Source organism: Hemiscyllium ocellatum, chromosome 39 (genome assembly GCF_020745735.1).
Source record: "Hemiscyllium ocellatum isolate sHemOce1 chromosome 39, sHemOce1.pat.X.cur, whole genome shotgun sequence".
NCBI lineage: Eukaryota > Metazoa > Chordata > Chondrichthyes > Orectolobiformes > Hemiscylliidae > Hemiscyllium > Hemiscyllium ocellatum.
The window spans coordinates 33,744,768-33,767,405 of NC_083439.1; the positions used below are offsets into that span (position 1 = coordinate 33,744,768).

General features: G+C 44.7%; 1 protein-coding gene across 1 annotated transcript; it reads left to right on the forward strand.

Moving 5' to 3' along the window:
• The first annotated feature begins 17,911 nt into the window (after nucleotides 1–17,911).
• On the forward strand, nucleotides 17,912–22,430 carry mex3b (mex-3 RNA binding family member B). Its single transcript, XM_060853107.1, has 2 exons — nucleotides 17,912–18,992; nucleotides 19,758–22,430. The coding sequence occupies exons 1-2, from the start codon at nucleotides 18,734–18,736 to the stop codon at nucleotides 21,167–21,169; spliced, it is 1,671 nt and encodes a 556-aa protein (XP_060709090.1). The 5' UTR covers nucleotides 17,912–18,733; the 3' UTR covers nucleotides 21,170–22,430.
• The last annotated feature ends 208 nt before the right edge of the window (nucleotides 22,431–22,638 follow it).

Genomic DNA, 22,638 nt, shown 5'->3' on the forward strand with positions numbered 1-22,638 from the left:
TATTTTTGGTGAGGGAAGGTAAAAGGTTACTGACACCGATCATCTTTCATTTGACTTGCTCGAAGGGTCCATTTGGTCGACAGCGATAGAGGATCAACCACTGGGAGTCTTATCAAGAAGATCTTCTTGTCATGAAAAGTTTTTACTTGATGACAATTAAGTCCAAGTTTAATTAGCTAGTCAGACATTGTTGCTGAGAATGTTTGGGAACATAGATGACATGTAGGTCCCCTTTAAGATACAGAGTTACTGTCCCATATTCTCCATCGAAGACTGTGTCATATAGAGTCATAGAGATGTATAACATTGAAACAGACTGTTCGGTCCAACTCATCTATGCCGACCAGATATCTTAAATGCAGTGCCAATCAAATGGGTTACTTTGTGCTGGATAAGTGTTGATCTTCCTGAGTGTTGCTGGAGCTGCATTTTCATCCAGGCAATTGGGCAGTATTTCATCACGCTCCTGACTTGTGTCTTGTAGATGGTGGACAGGATTTGGGGAGTCAGGAGGTGAGTTACTTGCTATAGGATTTCTGGCCTCTGACTTGCTCTTGTAGTCACTATGAACATATGTCCATATGTTCGATATGGACATATCGAACTTTAATTGCAACATGAGTTTTTAATTTAAAAAGGGAATCCAGTCAAAGGTTGACTGCAGGTATGAGATTAAGTAGTGACTGGAGAAAGAGAGAGAGAGAGAGAGAGAGAGAGATACCGGAATGTCACATTTGACAAGGCATCAAAGAAGTTTCAAAGAGAGAAAATTCACTGCAAGCTGAACTTGTAATCTTCTAGGAGGATGTCACACTGTGAATATCTTGGTAAAATAAACAGCAGTTTGTACAAGATACAAGTTTACACTTTTCCCCTTTCAAGAATACATAGGAACAGGAATTAAAAGTGAACTTCAACTCTGGTCAGTGTGTGCTAGTGGCCTGACATCTTAATGTGATGTAATGACACAGTCCTCTGAGAACAGCTACTTAAACACCCCTGCATTGGAGGTAATAGGAAAGAAAATGCATTTTTCAACTGAATCAGGTCAGAGTTTCAATCAGCCGACAAAGCCCAGATTTGATTTGATTTGATTTGATTTATTATTATCACAGGTACCTAAGTACAATGAAAAGTTTCATCTTGTGTGCAGTACAAGCAGATCATATCATACAAAAGTGCATATGGGTAATAAAATAAAGTGGGGAATACAATGTTCTGGCTACAGAGAAGGAGCACAGAATCTTGAAATCAAGTGTTCAATTACCACTTTCAAAGGAAGATTTACTGCAATGGGTGCAACATACAAACATCACTTCTTCACAAACAATTCAGGGTCTGTTCTATGCAGCAATGCCACCTTTGGACTCTTTACTATACCTTTTTGGACTCACTTCCTATTTCTAATCTGTGCATCTGTGTGTTGTGCTGTTATTTCTTTTTGTATTTATTAATTAACAAACTGTTTGATAATTCAAGGGCACCTGGTTAAAATGGTCCTCTTTACATCTTAAGTTAATTTGTGTGGGGGGAAAAGGTGCCCATAATTGACTAAGGGGACAGGTGATAATGAATGGCAAACAGTTGCCAATCCTCAGCTTGAGGGATCCCACCTGGCGCCATACCAAATTGAGGAACCTCATTCAAGATTCGTCAGAACATCAGTGTAACAGGATATTTTGTTACTTTTTTAAAAGTAAAGTAGATAAAATAAGCAGCTGCAACATTGAGAATCCATATTTCATTCATATCGATTAGATTCCTTTTTGATTTCTGAATGTAAAAGAGCACAAAACAAAAGCGGCAAATTGAAGCACAGAATTAGATTTTGGATTTTCAATATGCACTGCCAGAACAAGTCTCTGAATACGTTACATGGCTCCTTGGGGACTACATAGTCAGTTTGCCATCTCAGTGTAAAGTTACTGTTTGGTGGGAAAATTGCAGATTTGCCACACATTGTCGAAGTTGTCTGATACTTACTGAGAGTGGTCATTTTTACACCTTATTGTGGCAGGCTCAAAATCAACCTGTATTTTACTTAATTAACGGTACTGAATATCATTAACATGTCAATAATGCACAGTAAACTGCGTGTTTCAGAAAGCTGCTTTCCACAATGACTTACTCCCCAATCCCCAGCGTTTCATCTTCACTATGGACATGCAAACCTTATACATGTCCATTCCCCACAATGACAGTCTGCAAGCCCTCAGTTTCATCCCCCCATCCAGTCCCCCTCCATCAACACCCTCCTCCACCTTGCCAAATTAATCCTCACCCTCAAAACTTTTCCTTCAACTCTTCCCATTTCGTCCAAATCCAGGGGGTGGCCACGGGCACTCGCATGGGTCCCAGCCATACCTTCCTCTTTGTCAGCTACGTCGAACAAAATCTCTTCAGCACATACACAGGCACTGTTCCCTAACACTCCCACCGTTCCATCGATGACTGCATCAGTGCAGCACCTGTACCCAGGCTGAAACTACAGCAGTTCATTGACTTCACCCACTCCTTCCAACCCACCCTCAAATTCACTTGGTCTATCTTGGACACCTCCCTACCCTTTCTTGACCTTTCTGGTTCCATCTCCAGTGATAGTTTACGGACTGGCATTTAAGTTGAGGGTGTAGTGCTGGAAAAATACAGCAGGTCAGGCAACATCTGAGGAGCAGGAGAATCGACATTTCAGGCATAAGCCCTTCATCAGGAATGAGGTTTGTGGGTTGGTGCTGAGGGATAAATGGGACGGTAGTGGGGCTGGGGGAAGGTAGCTGGGAAAGCGATAGGTAGATGAAGGTGAGGGGGAGGGTGATAGGTCAGAAGAGGAGAGATGGACGAGTCCGGTGGGCAGTGCTGAGTTGTAGGCTTGGAACTGGGATTATGTGGGGAGGAGGGGAAATGAGGAAGCTATTGAAATCCACATTTTATCCCGTGTGGTTGCAGGGTCCCAAGGCAGAATATGACACGCTCCTCCTCCAGGCATCGGGTGGTAACGGTTTGGCAGTGGAGGGGGCCCAGGACCTACATGTCCTTGACAGAGTGGGAGGTGGAGTTGAAATGTTCAGCCACGGGGTGGTGGGTTGGTGGGTGCGGGTGTCCCGGAGTTGTTCTCTGAAACGATCCACAAGAAGGCATCCTGTCTCCCCGATTTAGAGGAGACCACACCGGGTGCAATGGATGCAGTAGACAACATTGGTACAGGTACATTTCTGATGAATGTGGAAGGATCCCTTGGGGCCTTGGATGGAGGTGAGAGGTGTGCTGTGGGCGCAGGTTTTGTATTTCCTGCGGTGACAGGGGAAGGTGTCAGAAGTTGGGTGCGGGCTGGTGGGGAGTGTGAACCTGATGAGAGAATCATGGAAAGAATGGTCTTTTTGGAACGCTGATAGGGGTGGGGAGGGAAATATATCACTGGTAGTGGGGTCCATTGGGGCTGGTGGAAGTGGCGAAGGATGATATAAGCGGAGGTTGGTGGGGTGGAAGGTGAGGATTGGGGGATTCTGTCCATTTTGCATTGGGACGGGTGAGGTTCAAGGGTGGTGGTATGTGAACTGGAGGGAATGCACTGGAGGGCATCATCAATGTCATGGGAAGGGAGGTTGCGATCATGGAAGAAGGAGGCAATCTTGAACCTCACCCCTCCCAATTTAACAAGGACAGAACCCACCCCCCTCCAGTCCTCACCTTCCACCACACCAACCTCCGCACACAATGCATCATCCTCCTCCACTTCTACCACCTCCAAACGGATCCCAACATCAGAGATATATTTCCCTCCCCACTCCTATCAGCGTTCCAAAAAGACCATTCCGTCCATGACTCCCTCGTCAGGTTCATGCCCCCCACCAGCCCATACCCCACTCCTGGCACCTTTCCCTGCCACTGCAGGCAGTGCAAAACCTGTGCCCACACCACTCCCCTCACCTCCGTCCAAGACCCCAAGGGATCCTTCCACATCCCTCAGAAATTCACCTGTACCTCTATCAATGTCATCTACTCCATCCATTGCACCCGATGTGGACTCCTCTACATCGGGGAGACAGGACACCTTCTTGTGGATCGTTTCAGAGAATACGTCTGGGACACCCGCACCCACCAAGCCCACTACTCCTTGCCCGGGACACTTCAACTCCCCCTCCCACTACTTGATGGAGGTACTGGGCCTCCACCACCGCCAAACCGTTACCACCTGACATCTGGAGGAGGAACGCCTCATATTCCACCTTAGGATCCTGCAACCACACGGGATAAATGTGGATTTCAACAGCTTCCTCAATTCCCCTCACCCCACACCATCCCAGTCCCAAACCTCCTACTCGGTAACGCCCTCCAAACCCATCCATCACTGCTCTCTCTGACCTATCACCTTCTCTCTCACCGTCATCCACCTATTACTTTCTCAGCTACCTTTCCGCCAACCCCACCCACTCCCAATTGTCTCTCAGCCCTGGCCCACAAGCCTCATTCCTGATGAAGGGCTTCTGCCTGAAATGTCGATTCTCCTGCCTGACCTGCTGTGCTTTTCCAGCACCACACTCTCGACTCTGATCTCCAGCATCTGCAGTCCTCACTTTTTCCTCCGGGCTGACATTTACTACAAACCTACAGACTCTCATAACTATCTGGATTAAAACCTCCTCTCAACCCGTATCCTGCAAAAACTCCATCTCATTTTCTCATCCTCCAACTTCATCGAACCTGCTCAGATGAGGAAATGTTCCACGCCCAAGCATCCCAGATGACCGCATAGTTTAAATAAAGTTTTTAATCCTCCCCATCATCCACTGCACCTCGTCCATTCTCTGCTCCATTGTTCTAAACCCCCCTCCCCCACAAACATAATAAAGACAGGGTCTCACTTTCCACCTCACCAGTCTACACATCCAACATATTATCCTCAAACGGTTCTGCCAAATCCAACCAGACCCCACCACCCAGAAAATCGTCCCCTCCCCACCCCTCTCTGATTTCCACAAAGACCATTGCCTTCACCAGTCTTTGGTTCACACTGCCCTCCCCACCAAACCCTCAAACCCCCAGGTACCTTCCCCTGCAACTGTCGAAGATGCAAAACCTGCTGGTACACCATTCCACTCGCCTCAATCCAATGTCCCAAACAGTGATACATAGCTTCACCTGCATCTCCTCCAACTTAGTTTACTGTATCCGATGTTCTCAATGTGGTCTTTTCTACATCAGGGAGACCAAATGTCAACTAAGGTCACGTTTTGCTGAGTATATCAGCCGGGACCATAGCCTGGCCTCCTAGTCACTGCCAATTTCAATTCCCCTTCCCACTCGCTGTCCAACATGTCCATCCTCAGTCTCCTCCATTGCCACAGTGAATCAGACCGTAAATTGGAGGAACAACAACTTCTGCCTGGGCAGCCTACAGCCCTGAGAATGCAACATTGAGTTCTCCAATTTCAGATAACCTTCCCACCCAACCCCTGACTCCCTTTCCAGCCCCACCTCCTCCCTTCTATTCCACCTACCAACCCTTCCTTCCAGCTAAACTGGACTAATTCCTCCCATCAACCAACCAGGTCGTACCCACCACCTTTCACTGCCTCACCACGACATCCTTCTCCCCAGCCATAACTTTCCACCCCCCCCACCTTGATCTGCAGGTCCCCCTACCCCCACCTCCATTCCTGAAGAAAGGTTATAACCAAAACCTCCACCTCCTGATGCTGCCTGGCTCACTGTGTTTTTCCAGCTTCCTGCTTATCTACTTTGGATTCCAGCATCTGCCATTTTTCTTGTCTCCTCCAAAATCTGAGCAATAACCGTACCTCACCAAAAGAAATGAAGAATATTGAATAACAAAAAGTTACTATTCCTACCAAATGAGTAAACTGAAGCTGCAAAAAACATGGGGTTTTATATTTCTGTTTAAGTATATTTTTAACACTTTGATAAATCTTAATTATATCTGAATCTAAGAAGTCTAAGTATGTGTAGGCCAAATGGCCAATTAAAAATCTTTCGATTAGGAGTTGACTGACATTTGACCCTCAGCTTCACTTTTCTGCCCAATTACCATATCCCTTGATTTGATTAGAACCCAAAAAATGTATCGATCTCAGCCTTGGACATTCCTATCAACACATCCCTCTGGTATTGGGAATTCGTAAGTTCAAAATCCTTAGAATGAAGAAATTTTCCCTCATCTCAGTCCTAAAGGCTAACTCCTTATCTTGAGATTAAGCCACCCCCAACTCTGAAAGCAGTATTTAGAGAATTAACAATCACCCTGTGAGCCTGAACAGAATATTCCTAGAATCATTCACTATAGAGAGGCTCTTCGGCCCAATCGAGCTAGTACCGCCAACATCAACCAAACCTATGCTCATTCTACTTTCCAGCTCTAAGCCTTGACACTTTAAATGCTCATCCAAGTACTTTAATAACTAGTTGGCAGGTCATGTTACAGTTGTATAGGACTTTGGTTCAGCCACATTTGAGGTATTGCACACAGTTCTGGTCATCACATTACCAAAAGGATGTGAACACTTTGGGCAGGGTGCAGAGCAGGTTCACCAGGATGTTGCCTGGTATGGAGAGCGCTAGCTATGAAGAGAGGTTGAGTAATTAGGATTGTTTTCATTAGAAAGACAGAGGTTGAGGGGGGACCTGATTGAGGTCTACAGAATCACGAGAGGTGAATAGCAAGAAGCTTTTTCCCAGAGTGGGGGATTCAATTACTTGGGGCACGAATTCAAGGTGAGAGGGGAAACATTTAAGGGAGATATAGGTGGAAAGTTCTTTACGCCGAGAGCGGTGGGTGCCTGGAATGCGTTGCCAGTGGAGGTGGTATAGGTAGGCAAGATAGTGTCATTTAAGATGTATCTCGACAGATACATGAATGGGGAGGGAGCAGAGGAATACAGACCCTTTGAAAATAGGTTTAGATGGAGGATCTAGATTGGTGCAGGCTTGTAGGGCCGAAGGGCCTGCTCCTGTGCTGTAATTTTCTTTGTTCTTTGTTGTTTGTACCCTTCCAGGCAGTACATACCAGATTACCAACATCCTTTGGCTGAAAAGAATTTTCCTCAAATTCCCTCTAAACCTCCTGGCTTTCATCTTTAAAATATGCACCCTTACAATTGACCCTTCAACTAAGGGGAACAGTTGTTTTCTATCCATCCTGTCCATACCGTTCACAACACATACATCTCCACTGCACCCTCAACCATTTTTGCTCCAAACAAATCAACCTAAGTTATCCAACCTCTGTTCACAGCTAAAATGGTCTATCCCAGGCACCATCGTGATGAATCTCCCCATTGTATGTTTTGAAGAGTTTATCTCTCATTCCTAGAAACCCCAAAGATTATAGGCCTTTTCTACTCAATTTCTCTTCATTGCACACCGTCACGCGATCTGACACTAAAAATTAACTTGAACGTGTATCGAATCTCACTCTATTTTAACTATTGACAGAGATTTTCAAAAAAGAGTAAACTTTTTTTAAAAAATGTATTTTCCTCTTTATTTTAGCTCTGTTAATCAAATTTATTTTCCATTTCTTTATTTTATTGCTTGCACCTGATTTGATGTTGAATTGAAACACTTAAAGGACACTTTCTGGTTTGGACTCTGCTGCTGTGTAATGGTCCTTCAGTCTGAGTGGTTAGGCAGACACTGCGTTACTTGCCCTGTTGTTCACAGAGGTCTCAGGTGTCCTGGAGAGGGAGCCAGACCATTTTGATAGTTGGCTTACAGGAACATTCAGTGATAAGGCTCATCAGAAGGTTACAGCAAAGTGCAAATGTTAATAAGAGAACCACCACGATAAACTTTATCTGAATAAAGCTTTTCAAATTTCTCCTCCAGCTTTGCTGTAAACAATTTCAGAGAAGAACTGATCATAAATGGTTGGAACTTGAAGAAAACTGTTCCAATATTTCCAATGTTAAATAGTCCGGATATATTCTTGAAAGGGTGAGGTATATTCTCAGGCTGTATCAGCTCTGGGGAAAGTTTATCAAGTTCAAGTCCTGCAGAATAGGGCTTTAAAAAAATCAGTTTCAACTTGACTCGGTTCTAGCCCTTTCATCGCTAGAAGTTATGTGTTCACAACTGATTAAGTGCTAGTGTACATATAGTCTAGTCTAACACTCTCCACTACAATACTGAGGTTTGCGCTTTAAAGGTACTGTCTTCACAATTAAATTTTGAACCAATCTGGTGGCTGTAACGATTTTTATAGTGTCAAAACTCTCTGATGGACCTGACTAATGTTCTTTTCCCTCAAATAATGCCACCATTCAGTCACTTATCTCACTGTTATTCTTGAGAAATTGCTGTAAACAAATTGGCTGCTGTGTTTGTTTACATAACACCCGCAAGTACACTTCAAAAACAAATCATCTATGGAGCATTTCAGATTTTGCAAGGACATGAACAGCTCTGTATAAACCCAAGATCTTTCTTTGTTGAAGGTATTTTAATACAAATACAAATTGTTTGGTAAGTCAAATCCTATTATTGGAAAATGTATTTCATGTAAATTGATAATCTTGTTTGAACTCAAATCCTGGACTTCAGAAATTTCAGTCACTCACAAGTAAAGTGATAGCAATTTTCCTAAAAACTGATTTATGAGTAAATGAATAAACTGTCGAAAAGAAATGATTTGTATGTATTGGTCAGTCTCCCAAATTGTTTGCAACCCCTAGACATTTCATCCCAAGATGCAATCTAACTTGATGTACCAACTCAACAAATATTAAGATAAAGATAATGGACTGGAACTTGCTGATGCAGGGCAATTCACAGCTTGCCATATTAAACGTACCTTCTACAATTTCTGTCCAGTCTGTTCTTGGACTGTAAGCTAAGAAAGATGTGGCAAAGGCTGGGAAGCTGAGACTTCAGTGAAGGGTGGGACAAGTGGTACGTCTCCTTACTCAATGACATTTAATGACTGAGAAAGATAAAGAGGAATGACTCAGCACGATAACGAATTAGAGTTTAGTCTGGTATGGAAAGGAGATAATAAGAAAGGAAGGATTGGATTGAGAACCAGAGAAAGTCTCACATGACTCCAGATTATAGTCCAACTGGTTTACTTGAAATCGCACGCTTTCTGAGTGTAGCCCCTTCAGCAGGTAAAATGAGAGGGAAGCACACAGAAAACAGAGTTTATGGGCAGTGAGATGAAAAGATCATACAAATGGTGTGGGTGGACTGTCGAATAATATGCCTCTGTAGGTGACCAAGGGTGTTAGATGGTGCGAGTAAAGTGCCAACAGCTGACTAACAACCGAAGAGATGATCTATAATCCGCTTAAATGAGGCAGAGAGATAATTACACAAAAAAATATAAAAATAAGGTGGTGCTGGAAACAAGCCAGATTACTGGGAAAACATGGAACAAAAACAGAAGCTGTTGGAAAAGCCCAGCAGGTCTGGCAGCATCTTTGAGGAAAAACGAGAGAAAGGGTCACCGGACCTGAAACTTTAACTCTGACTTATCTTCACAGACACAGCCAGACCCGCTGAGCCCCCCCAGCAACCCTTGGCCATGCCCCGATTTACAGCATCTGCAGCTCTTTAGGTTTTTGTTTGAATGGAATAACATGATAAGCACAAGAGTTGCATGCTAAGGATCTAATCAAAGTAATAGGGGAACCTCGATTATCCAAACAAGATGGGTGGGCACTATTTCGTTCAGATAATTGATTATTTGAATAATCAATTTTATCTTAAACAAGGGGAGCCATTCTGATCTAACGTTGTGCTGTACCAGAGAATTTGTTTAAATCTATAATTTTAATGAGTCCTCTACTTAAGCAAACTAATCATTGCATTCTGCAAATTAAAAGTTAAACTGAGAAGGATTTACCATCACATAGATACTGTATATGAAATCCCAGCATTAAACAAGGTCCCGAACAGCTTCTATGATCACAAGAGCATTTATCAGTTTCTGAGAGCTCAGTGTTGTGATAGAAGGACCGAAGCACCACCTCACTCATGTGTTTACATTCTCAGCCATTTTTTTCATAAACGGCTTGGTAAAGTGACAAGAATACCCTGTACTGTAAAGCAAAGGGCTACGTAACTAACCCTTACCTAAAGAATATCCAGTCACTGATGCTTGAGTTGCTTGTATTTCTTTGTTTTCGCTAGCGTTTTCACATTTTCTTCAGTACAGGTAATCCGAATATACTTACCTCTTTAATGTAACATTTTTGTGAGACCTTGAAATCTTCTTCGGATAATCCAAAATTTGGATAATCAATATTCAGATAATTGAGGTTCCTTAGTAATCCAAAACTGTACAATCTAATTCAGGTGGAGGGATCATAACAATTTATCAAGGTGATGGTGTCAAAACATGACAATAAGGAAGATTTTACAGATACAGGAGTGTGGTGGGTCATGTGTCACGCGACAAGAACCCAAGATCATAGTTGAGCCCATCCTCATGGGTGTGAAACTTGGCTATCAGTTTCTGCTCGGTGATTCTGTATTGGTATATCTCAAACACTGCCTTGGAGGATGCTTACCTGAAGATCGGAAACTGAATGTCCTTGATCACTGAAGTGTTCCCCAACTGAGAGGGAACATTCCTGCCTGGCAAATTGTTGTGCAGTGTCCATTCTTCTGTTGTCATAGCATTTTCAAGAAGCACACTGATAACCGAACAAGCAGGAACACTACAGACAACTACCTGTCCATCCGACCAAAGAACACACCTGTCAACTGAACAGACTGAAATACACAAAACCAACACACCTGGATGTTCTATCATATCAGGCAATGGGACCCTGTGTGAGAACCTCTCTGGCTATACTGAGGGCATCTTGAAATCCATTGTATAGGGGACCCCCAGCATCTGTTATGACAATACAGATTTCTTACAGAAACCCAGCACCCATGGACCAGTCGAAACAGGAATATTCCTTGTCACAATGGACGTTTCAGCACACTACACCAGCATCCCTCACAATGATGGCATTGCGGCAACAGCCTCAGTACTCTACACCAACAACTGCCAATCTCTGATCACCGTCCTACAACTCATTCGCTTTATCCTCAATCACAACGTCTTCACCTTCAACAACTGGTTCTTTATCCAGACACAAGGAACAGCCATGAAGACCAAATTTGCACCCAATATGCCAACATTTCCAAGCACAAGTTCGAGCAAGGCTTCTTTACTGTGCAGGACCTCCAACTAACATTATACAAACCAGACACATGAATGACATTTTCTTCCTTTGGATTTATTGTATGGAATCACTGAAAAGACTATATAGCAATGTAAACAAGTTTCATCTCACCATCAGACTTACTATGGACTACTCTTCAGAATCAGTCTCATTCTTGAACACACAAATTTCCATCAAGGATGGATACCTCAGTACGTCACTCTAGCGTAAGCCCACAGATAACCTCATGATAATGCACTTCTCTAGCTTTCACCCTAAACATATTAAAGAAGCCGTCCCCTATGGACAAGCCCTGTGCATTCACGGGATCTACTTGGATGAGGAGGAACATAAAGATTTTGAAGGATACCAGAGCACCTGGAGAAAATCCACTCAGACACGAGGAGAAGGTACAAACTCCACACAGTCGCCCGAGGCTGGAATTGAATCTGGGTCCTCTGGCGCTGTGATGCAGCAGTGCTAACCACTAAGCTACCATGCTGCCCCTGTAAAATCTTACTTATTGTTCTGTTTTGACACCATCACCTTGATTGCTTGATTGCTCTACCTTAATTACTTTATATAGTTTTGGATTACATATTACTTTAGTTAGATCATTAGCATACAGCTCTTATACCTATCATCTTATTCCAGTCCAAATGAAAACCGAAAAAACTGCGGATGCTTCAAATTAGGGCAAGAGTTGAGGTTGCTGGGGATGCTCAGTGGGTCTGACAGCATCTGTGAAGATAAATCGGAGTTAATGTTTCAGGTCCTGTGACCCTTCCTCTGTTTTTTTCTTTGCAGATGCTGTCAGACCTGCTGGGCTTTTCCAGCAGCTTCTAGTTTTGTTCCATGTTAATCCAGTCATTTGGTTTGTCTCCAGCACCAATTTTTTTGTAATTATCTCCCTGCCTCATTTCATCGATTATCGATCATCCCTTCAGTTGTTAGTCAGCTATTGACACTTTACTCACACTGTCTAACATCCTTGGTCACCTGCAGAGACATACTATTTGACTGTCCTCTCATGCCATTTGTATGATCCTATCATCTCACTGCCCACATATTCTGCTTTCTGTGTGCTTCCCTCTCATTTTACCTGCTGAAGGGACTACGCTCAGAAAGCATGTGATTTCAAATAAACCTGTTGGACGATAATGTGGTGTCATGTAACTTCTGATTTTGTCGATCCCAGTCCAATACAGGCACCTTCACATCAGTGAGAAAGTGACAGGAAGGTAGTAGATAAAATTTGGTTCAAAATGTAACATTTCAGAAATTTCTAAGAATAATGTGCCACTTACAGAATAAGACTCCACGGTTTAAATGGTTCACTTCCTAGACCAGATGTTGACTCCTGTTGTCATATCATCTAAAAGGATACTCACTCTTTTTACTGCCAGTATCAGCATTCTGTGGTGACTTTAATGGGTGATTAATGTGCAAATCCAGCAAATTCTTTAAAATAATGGAGTGATTAAGGATGAGTGAAACTAATGGTAAATCGACCAGTAAATTCTAGAAATTTGTAACTCTCACTGTATATCTTAATCCTCCAAATTTGCTAGTCAATTTGTATATTAATTACAACATACATGGTGATATTTTAGAAAGATTGAGCCCAAAATCTTTTGAGGAAATGATTGGTTGCCAAACCACATACTTTATGAGTTGGTGCATGTTCTGAGGTTCTCCAGCAAGTCAGTGAAGATGCTATTCATGGGGCAATCTGATGATTGGTGGAATATTTTCTGGCTTCTGAACCATCCAATGATATTCTGTCATAGTTTAAGAGGTACTGATAATCAACTGCAATTAAATAGCAAACTCAGTCTCACCGTTGATTTTAACAGGTCCACACTGTGGGTGGGGGGAGGTTTTATGTGTGAGATGGGCAGAGGTGTGGCAATTAGGAAGTGCCTGTGCAGCAACACAAAAATCCCCATAAATGATGGTGTGATATACGCAATGACATAGGTGCACCATGGTAATGGCATACCATACAACATATACTCACAGCAAATATCTCTGCTACACATAACTAATTTATACACACAACATTTGCAATACTTCTATAATGTCTTGGAGATACAAGTCGATTCTTCAGTAAGCAGTATTTTTCCCTGTTTTCATGAACTTGCAACTAAACTTACAGCTTGAAACTAAACCTAGGGGGACAGCTTCAAAATAAAGGTGAGACAAAAAAACTGCAGGTGCTGGATTCCAAGGTAGACAAGCAGGAGGCTGGAAGAACACAGCAAGCCAGGCAGCATCAGGAGGGGGAGAATTCAATGTTTCGGTGGAACCCTTCTTCAGGACTGGGGGTAGGTGTGAGGGGAGCTGCAGATAAAGGGGGTGGGGGACAGGTTGATGAGGTGGAGAGAGGCGAACACAGGTAGAGGGTACAACCTGGTTGGTCGATGGGAGGGATGACTCCGCTTGGTAGTTAGAAGGTAGGGTCAATGAGAGGAATGGAAGGGAGGGGGAGGGGCTGGGAAGGAAGTTGCATGATGGGATTGGGAGGTTATTTGAAATTGGAGAACTCAATATTGAGTCCTCTGGACTGTAGGCTGTCCAAGCGAAAAATGAAGTGTTGTTCCTCCAATCTGCCATTTAATTTGTTGTGGCAATGGAGGAGGCCAAGGATGGTCATGTCGGAAAGGGAGTGGGAAGGGGAGTTAAAATGGGTGGTGACTGGGAGGTCTGGTCGGCGTTTGTGGGCCTGGCTGAGATGCTCAGCGGAACATTACTGAGAGGTCAACGGGAGCAGATTTAGGACTGGATTGAGGAAGAACCTCTTCACCCAAAGGGTTGTGAAACTCTGGAATTCCCTGCCCAGTGAAGCAGTTGAGGGGACCTCATCAAATGTTTTTAAGGCAAAGATAGATAGATTTCTGAACAGTAAAAGAATTAGGGGTTATGGTGAACAGTGGGTAAGTGAGCTGAGTCCATGAAAAGATGATCGTATTAAATGGCAGATGGGCCAGATACGCTACTCCTGCTCCTATTTCTTACGTTCTTACGTAAGGCTTGTTCTGGCCCTCTGTGCCATCAATTTAACAGTAGATTATTTACAGTGCTGAAGTATTTTCATGTATTTATTTTAGTAATAGACACTGTAAATGCATTTAGTGACAGCACTCCTGTTGAACCAGCTAAGGATCCAGTCCTAATGTTTATGTGCAACTGCACTCCTGCCACGTCTTTTATTTTACATTCTTAATTCTTAATTTTAAAAAAAAATCTGCAGTGGCAAGTTTAGTCGGAGCAAGCAAACGAGCAATGTAAGATCACAGCTCACTGTTTGAGGCCGGAGAGGAATGAACTCCTGATACAATCAGTTTTATTTCGTGGGCTGGGGGATGAGGCAAGCCAGAATCATTGGCTGTGTGCATTGAAATTCACCTACATTTTCAACACATGCACTCTTTCAAATTCCCTGGCACATGCCACCACACAATACTGATTTTTTTTTTTAAAAATGCATATCTTGGACTAAATTGAGCAGCAAGAGAATCAATCCAAAGTGAGTAATCTAGCATATAAAACAAGAATTTAGAATTTAGCCTTATGTAGGCATTGCATTTACAGTGTCTATTCCTAAAATAAATACATGAAAATACTTCAGTGCTGTAAATAATCTATTGTTAAACTGATGGCACAATTGACTATGGAAAACAAATAAAATTGATGCTCGAATTTTCGGAATTCAATTTATTTTGGAAAAGATTAAAACTAATCAGATATGAAGACTGGTGCATACACAGCTTGGGTGTGAAGATAATACATGATGAACAATAAGTGGCTCCAACCCATGGCCAAGCCTGTTGGTTTTCCCCTCTAATTTGCATGATTACATGTTTATCGGGTTTTTATTGGCTACTCGACATCAACATTTAGCAGCCAGAATGCGACCTCTTGGCTCCCACAACCAGAATGGCACAAATTGCTGGTTACATTCTTCATCCAGCCGATGTGACGGCTCTTCCTTGCCTTCACTGACAAATGTTCTTGCATACTGATTTACAACTGAGAGCAGTTAAAGTCAGTCATATCACAGAATAACCTCTGTCTCTGTTTTACGAGGCGTAACGTTGGCATTGCGGGACGTTGCAAAACAAAAAGGCCCATGAAACGATCAGGGTTTACATAACCCAGTGTTTTAAAACCAAATCGGACATCAACACTCATCACTCTGTGTCAAACATTTCATGCAAAGTTAAATACAGTGACACAGTGTATTGATGAACACAGTAAAACTCCACTTAAATGTTAATAAAACACTCTCTAACGAAGCACCAGCCACCAAAATGAACTCTCTCCTCATGTTAAACCACTGCTTTATAACAGTATTTTTTTAAAAGACTCATTTATTACAAGCCTCTCTTGATTCCCGGGTACAGGAATATCATCTGCTAGGAACATCCTTAGCTAAGGGCTGACTTCTTAATCCTGTTAAGATTACGGGGTGCGGCGCATTGTCCGGCAACGTGAGGCATAACCAATATAACCTTTCACCGCAGGAGGACCTGAAAAACATCTGGATGGCAATCTTATTTACCTTTGTGTTCATAAACACCAGCAGATAGAATATCAACTCTCGGCTGAAGCTCAGAGTTGGAGGCTGACAGGGATGGAAGTGAGCACATCTTAAAGGGATATTTAACAGGAGGAGTTTAGGACAGTTAATGTATTATAGGCTTAATGTGGTTATGTTAACTCGACAGGCAAGAAGCGATGGATCAAATTAAAACATGTTTCCCCATTGAAAGATGGTTTAAAGCAGTCTAGATTAACAAAAGCATAGTGCAAACAGAGCGGGCTCGTTCTGTTCCAACGATCTCGGTCTGAGGAGAAATGTCTTTTGTGGTCGAGGGGCTGATCCATCTCCCTCCCGGAGATCACGTCCACAAATAGCCTTTTCTTCGAATCTGAATAAAGAGGAGAGCATTATGGCATTATGTGTATGGCTGTTACCATTTTCAAACCATGTGTTCACCCCCCCCCCACACACACACACCCCCACCCACTTCCATTTGTTGGGCAAATTCCGATTTAAGAAATATATATATATAGTCTTGTGAAGTCTTACCTTTGAGGTTTAACTCCCCGAATGCTTGGCGTTTCGTTTTCACTTTTATGATGTCGCTTCCATCAATTATATTTCAGACTGTACAAATTTTGGAAGGCGTTCACATCAATAGAAAAGGGGTTGTTCCCAACTCCCAAACCAAACAGTTTATCAATACCACATAATTGCGACGTCATCATTATCAAATCAGTCAATCTCTGGCACCAAATTGCATCGACACTTGGGGATTTCAACCAGTTATTTATGTTAAAAGAGATGTCGGACGTTTACTTTAGGATAATAAATTTTAAAAAAACATCGCTAATTAGAGATATTTCTTCCCGGTCTGTGGTCGTGATTGAATAAGTCACTCGGAATCTCAATGGAAGTACCATTTAGTAGCTAACAGCGGTAAGTAAACAGTGTGCAGAAAGAGGTTGTGTACCTGTATTGCTCATCGCATGGCGCTGTTATTATTATTTGATAGCAAGTGTTATCAGACAGTTGACCCTCCTTGACACATGGATGTGATTTCGTGCTTACAAGAAACAGAGAGAAAAACATGTTGTATTCGGGCAACGTGTTCTCAAACGGAACATGCGAGTTTGGGGTGTCGCCAGGGCAAGTGAAGACGTTTCCAGACCAAGTCGTGTCTGAATTAACACAGTCTAGGAATTTAGTGCACTACAGTAGAAATCACAGCACAATTTCCGAACAGTCACTTCTAGCCTTAAATCTGCGATAATATGCCAGAGATATATCCTTCATTGTGTCGTGATGGGGGAGGGAGGACCTGCTTTACAATTCTCTAACTCTCAGAGCTGGATTCTGACGTAATTACACACCGTGGCCGCTCGGTTTTAAAATATTCTTCTTTCAATCTTAAATAAACCAAAAACAAACCCAATTCCCATTTTATTTGGAGGTTTAACAGTAGTAACCCAAATCGCTGACCCCCACCTCTAAAGTTAAGGCTGCAAAATCGCCAAGTATAACAGTTACAACAAAGACAGGTTTGGGCATGTTTTTTTTTGTTTGTTGTCGGAGAATCGAGGGGCATTTGGCTTTTTGCGAGTTATCGCCGGACAAAGCTAATCTTCGCTTCCACATGGAACAGATCCTCAGTGTTTCGGCTGGATTCCCGATGGGTTTTTGTCAGAAACCTCAAGACAGTGAATCCATCAGTGTACAATCTGAAAAGCAATCTCCAATGTGAGCGCCCATTTCAGCCAACCGGTTGCAAATATTGTCTCGATTTATTATCAGCAAATGGGTCATTAATAATAATAAGAGCAAGAGCGATATGATGCAGGGTGAGTGCTTGTGCCCCAACTGGTGATCCCACTGCCAGTGAGTACACATTGTATCTTAACTGCATCGTGCAATATTGCCAATTTGACAGGAAAGTATTCCTTTATCTGTGAATAGCCTAACAGTGTTCCATCAACATTGCACCCTGTGTATAGAACTCATATGAAGGGAAAAACAGTCAGCATTCGCAATCCAGATTGCGGGAAAAAAGCTTTCAGGTTTTCTTTGATACATTTCGATTACCTGTTCTGTCTTAAGACAAAAAAAAGAAACAGCGTGTGTGGACGCTGCTGCTCGCATTGTTTCATTGTTAGGAGAGTTGCAGGACGGAGGGAGGGAGGGAGGAGAGGGGACGGTCCCATCCACTTGCTGTCGGAGATCCCTCGTCCCTCCCCGGGCTGGAGCGGCCAATGAGGCGGCTTGCCACTTCACCTCTGCCCGCCGACCCCGCCGTGTGTGGCTGATGTCATGGGGCCGCATTGCTCGCCAGCGCAGCCGGGGCTGAGGCTGCAACAGGACGCGGCGAGACGGTGCTGAGAGCGGGCGAGAGAGAGAGAGAAAGAAAGAGAGAGAGAGAGAGACAGCCAACCACGCTAGCTCCCTCCCAAACACACACACACACAAAGAGAGAGAGCAGTCAGGCGGAGCTTAGACTTTGCTACCGCCCGGGGAAGGGAGGGAGGGGAAGTCAGGAAGAGCCGCTCAGGATATATAATCTATACATTATACAGCGAGCCCCCCCCCCCCTCCTCCCACCGTCCCTCAGCCAGCTCGGCAAGCCGGCTTCGGGTGCCCACTCCACACACACAGCCTTTCGCTGTGTTCACTGCCTCCCCTCCCACTGGGAGCACAGGACAAAGGCAGTGGGAGGGGACCCGCGGCCCCAGGAGCCGGCCACTGTCCCGGGTTCGGGCTCCCTCCCAGCCGGGGACTCTCTCTCTGCTGAGAGCTGCTTCGATCCCATTCCAGCTTTTCCCTCTCGTCTCTTTTCCTTCCCTCCCCCCCACCCCACTTCTCCTCCTCCTGCACTACCCCCCACCCCCCTCTCCCTCCCTCCCTATACCCTCCCCTCCCGTTTGCTTTTGTCTGATTCCTTCCTGCTTCTCTCGGGCTCAGCCTCTCTTCTCTCTCTCTTTCTCTGTCCCTTTCTCTCTCTCTCTCTCTCCCCTTTCATAAAAAGATGCCGAGCTCGCTCTTCACCGACATGGAGCGGAACCCCGGCGGCGGCAGCAACAATAACAACGGAGGAGGAGGAGGAGGGGAGACGCTGGATGACCAGAGAGCGCTGCAGATCGCCCTGGATCAGCTCTCGCTGCTCGGTTTGGACAACGACGAGAACTCCATTTACGATAACGAGCCGAGGAAGAAGAGCGTCAACATGACCGAGTGCGTGCCTGTGCCGAGCTCGGAGCATGTAGCAGAGATCGTGGGGAGACAAGGTAAAGAACAGCCACGGCTTGTGTTGGCCCTGCCATGCCTTCGCTGGGTTTAAAATGTTGCAATTTGGCGGTGACGTGAGCTGAAAGGATACAGTGTATCCTTACCCTGTGTCTGTGACTATCTCTGGAGGTTTCTGATACAATGTATCTGTATCTATCTTTGTTCTGCAACAATGTATCTCTTCATGTGTTGTATCTTCATTGCATCCTGTTCTGTATCTCCTAGAAACTATGCATCATTTCCCATGCCTCCTGTCTATGTTCCACAGTGTGTGTGTGTGCATCGCGCCCAGTATCTTTAACACTGTGCATCCTCATTAACACAGAGTGCATGTGTCTCTTTTATTCCGGGGGCCGCTCCGCTCCGGTTGATTATTAATAAATCATTTTAGTGAGCGATGGCAAAAATGCAGAAGGTGAAACAAAGAGGCACATTGCAGAGAGAAATGCTGCTGGTGGAAATCTTCCACGCTGGGTGTTTTCACTGTTGCTTTGTTCTCTCTCCTTGAGTAATGGTGCTGTAAGTGATGACAAAGGAAAGGGCAGACATGCGAGAGGAGCGCATTGAGCAAGGCGGAGAAATGCGTCAGGTCGCCTTATTGGGAGGAGGGGGGGGGGTGGTGGGGGTCGGTCTGAATTTTCATGCTGTCTCTAACTCGGCGAGACGTTTTTTTTATATATGTTTGTGACTAAACGATGGGGTTTGTTTTTCTTTTCTCCCCCTTGTGTGTGTGTGTCTGTCTCTCTCTCTCTCGCTGCAAAAAGGTTGCAAAATCAAAGCTCTGCGGGCAAAGACCAACACCTACATCAAAACCCCGGTGCGTGGGGAGGAGCCTGTCTTCGTTGTGACCGGTCGCAAGGAGGATGTGGCCATGGCGAGGCGGGAGATCATCTCGGCGGCCGAACACTTCTCCATGATCCGAGCTTCCCGCAACAAGAACACGGCGCTGAACGGGGCGGCGCCGGGCCCGCCGCACCTGCCGGGCCAGACCACCATCCAGGTGCGGGTGCCTTACCGGGTGGTGGGCTTGGTGGTCGGGCCGAAAGGGGCGACCATCAAACGCATCCAGCAGCAGACCCACACTTACATCGTCACCCCGAGCCGGGACAAGGAGCCGGTTTTCGAGGTGACCGGGATGCCCGAGAACGTGGACCGGGCGCGGGAGGAGATCGAAGCCCACATCGCCATGAGGACGGGCGGCTTGATCGAGCTCACCGACGACAACGATTTCCACGCGAACGGCACCGACGTGGGGTTTGAGCTGGGCGGCCCGGGCAGCCTGTGGAGCAAGCCGACCCCCGGGCGTAAGCCCTTCGCTACTTACCGGAACGACAGCTCGAGTTCGCTGGGCAGCGCGTCCACCGACTCTTACTTCAGCCCGGCCGGCCGCCTGGCCGACTACAGCCCGCCCGCTCACTTCCCCGCCAACGGCGTGAACGGAGGCGGCGGAGGAGGCGGCGGCGGCGGCGGGTTCGTGTACGGAGGGGAGCCCCTCCCCGCCTCCCTGACCGGGGACACCGAGCGGGACTTGGGTTTCGAGTCTCCCGCTTTCGACCCGGCCCCCGCGCCCCCGGCCATCATCTGGTCGCAGTTCGAGCGCTCCAACCCTCCCGGCGCTTCCCCGAACGGCGTCTCTCCGGCACAGCAGCAGCAGCAGCGGCGGGCCAGCGGCGTCGGTTCGGCGGGAGCCCCGCCGCCCCGGCTCTCCCCACCCCCGCCGCCCCCTCCGCCGCCCCCGCCGCCCCCTCCGCCGCCGCTGGGTCTGAACGGAGCCGGGGAGCACCACCCGCTGGCCCGGCGGGTTCGCAGTGACCCCCTGAGCGGGGTGCCCTCCGCCATCGGTCTGGTCCCCTTCGCCAACGGGGTGCCCGCGGGCGGCTTGCTGCCCGGGAGCACTCACCTGGCCGGAGGCGGTATCCCAGCCGAGCCCAGCGGCTCCTGCTCATCATCTTCATCCTCATCTTCCTCGTCCTCCTCATCTTCCTCCTCCAGTATGAGGCGGAAAGGCAGCCGGGACTGCCTGATGTGTTTGGAGAGCGAGGTGATCGCTGCCCTGGTGCCCTGCGGTCATAACCTTTTCTGTATGGAGTGTGCGAACCGAATTTGCGAGAAGACTGAGCCTGAGTGTCCAGTCTGCCGCAAAGCTGTAACTCAGGCGATTCGTATATTTTCTTAAAAACAAAACACCAGGCAGGAGCAAAATCCTTTGTCATACTGCATCACTGAGATCCAGAAAAGAGCAAAAAAAAGAGTACTACATATCGCGTATATTATGTGAAAATCCGCAGGTTTTAACAAAAAAATAGAATTCTAAAAAATGAATTGCATTACAGATTGAAGTATTTTATTCTTTTTTGACTTGAAAAATTATATTTCGTATGGCAGATGTTTACAAGTATTTTAATTTAATTTCAGTGAGACTTTTTTGTAGCTGGGTTAAATCTTTTTATTTTCGAATGGCCTTAAACCAGGGCGCCACGAACACTGTATGGTTTTGTTAGTATCTCACACAATACTGTTGCCTGGCTCTTGAGACGCAACACCAATGTGTAGACACGAGCAGTATTCAGGAGGGAAGGCGGTTTCACCAGAAACAGAAGTGGAAAAAAAAAGAGACTTCTTTAAAAAAAAACCCGCTTCACCCAACATATTTTCTAGTCAATGATATAAAACATATTTTATTCTATATTATTACGAAAATGAAATTATAAAAGTAGCAAAAATCAATGAAAGGAAACAGTTAAGCTTTCTAACATTTGTACAAGTAGAAATCAGTGAAAAATTACAAATTCTGTTGCACCACTATAGCTTTTAGTATTTCTATTTTAATACATTTGTTTACCACTTGTTTATGTATATGTAGGTGAAGTTACTTGATCGTAAATGTACTTTATTGAGCAAAGTTTAAAGACGAAATATATTTTATTTTATGATAAAGGGCCTTTAACCTCATGGTCAAATACTAATATTATATTTGCTGAGACGAGAATTGAAATTGTATCAAGAGTTTTATTTTTCTGACATTTAAAGTTCTACATAATAAAGGTAAAACTTAAGTAATGGTGCTACTTCATGTTTTTTTTAAGTATTTCTATATAAATAAAATTGGTACATGGAATCAACAATTCTTGAAGCATCTGTTGGTCTTAATATACTACACACACTTAGACACACTGCAGACTGCTAAAATGGTATTGAAAACTTGTAAGGAAAGCTCTAAGCCTCTTAACTGACAAATATGTGAATGGGTTAATGAGATCACTGGCGGTAGCCAATATTTACATCAGAACAGAGTACCTGGTTTTACTATGCATGCACACTACGGATGCTTAGATCTGCTTAGAATCTGTATTAATAGTCATGCTTAGATACTGTGAATAAAACTCTGTACTCCAGCTGCATTAATAGTTGCTGCACGTGCTGTTTGGCTTGTAGTTCAGACTGTTGTTAATTTACAATAAATACAAATTATTTTTAAAGTATTGTGGCTTTTTCAGAATATTGGGTAGGACAACTGCAATTACTTGTTTAATGTCTGTTGCCAATTTATTTTTAAATTGGGTGCACCCCACCTAATTCTGGTACTTGGTGCAGTTCTGAAATGGCTTTTGGTCTTTGGGTGCCCTGGTCTCAAACAGACGTACA

Excerpts from the sequence above, each read along its gene's own strand:
- mex3b (XM_060853107.1), top strand. The coding sequence starts at position 18,734 with ATGCCGAGCTCGCTCTTCACCGACATGGAGCGGAACCCCGGCGGCGGC. Across the intron at positions 18,993-19,757 it reads AGAGATCGTGGGGAGACAAG|GTTGCAAAATCAAAGCTCTG; the intron begins GTAAAGAACAGC and ends CGCTGCAAAAAG.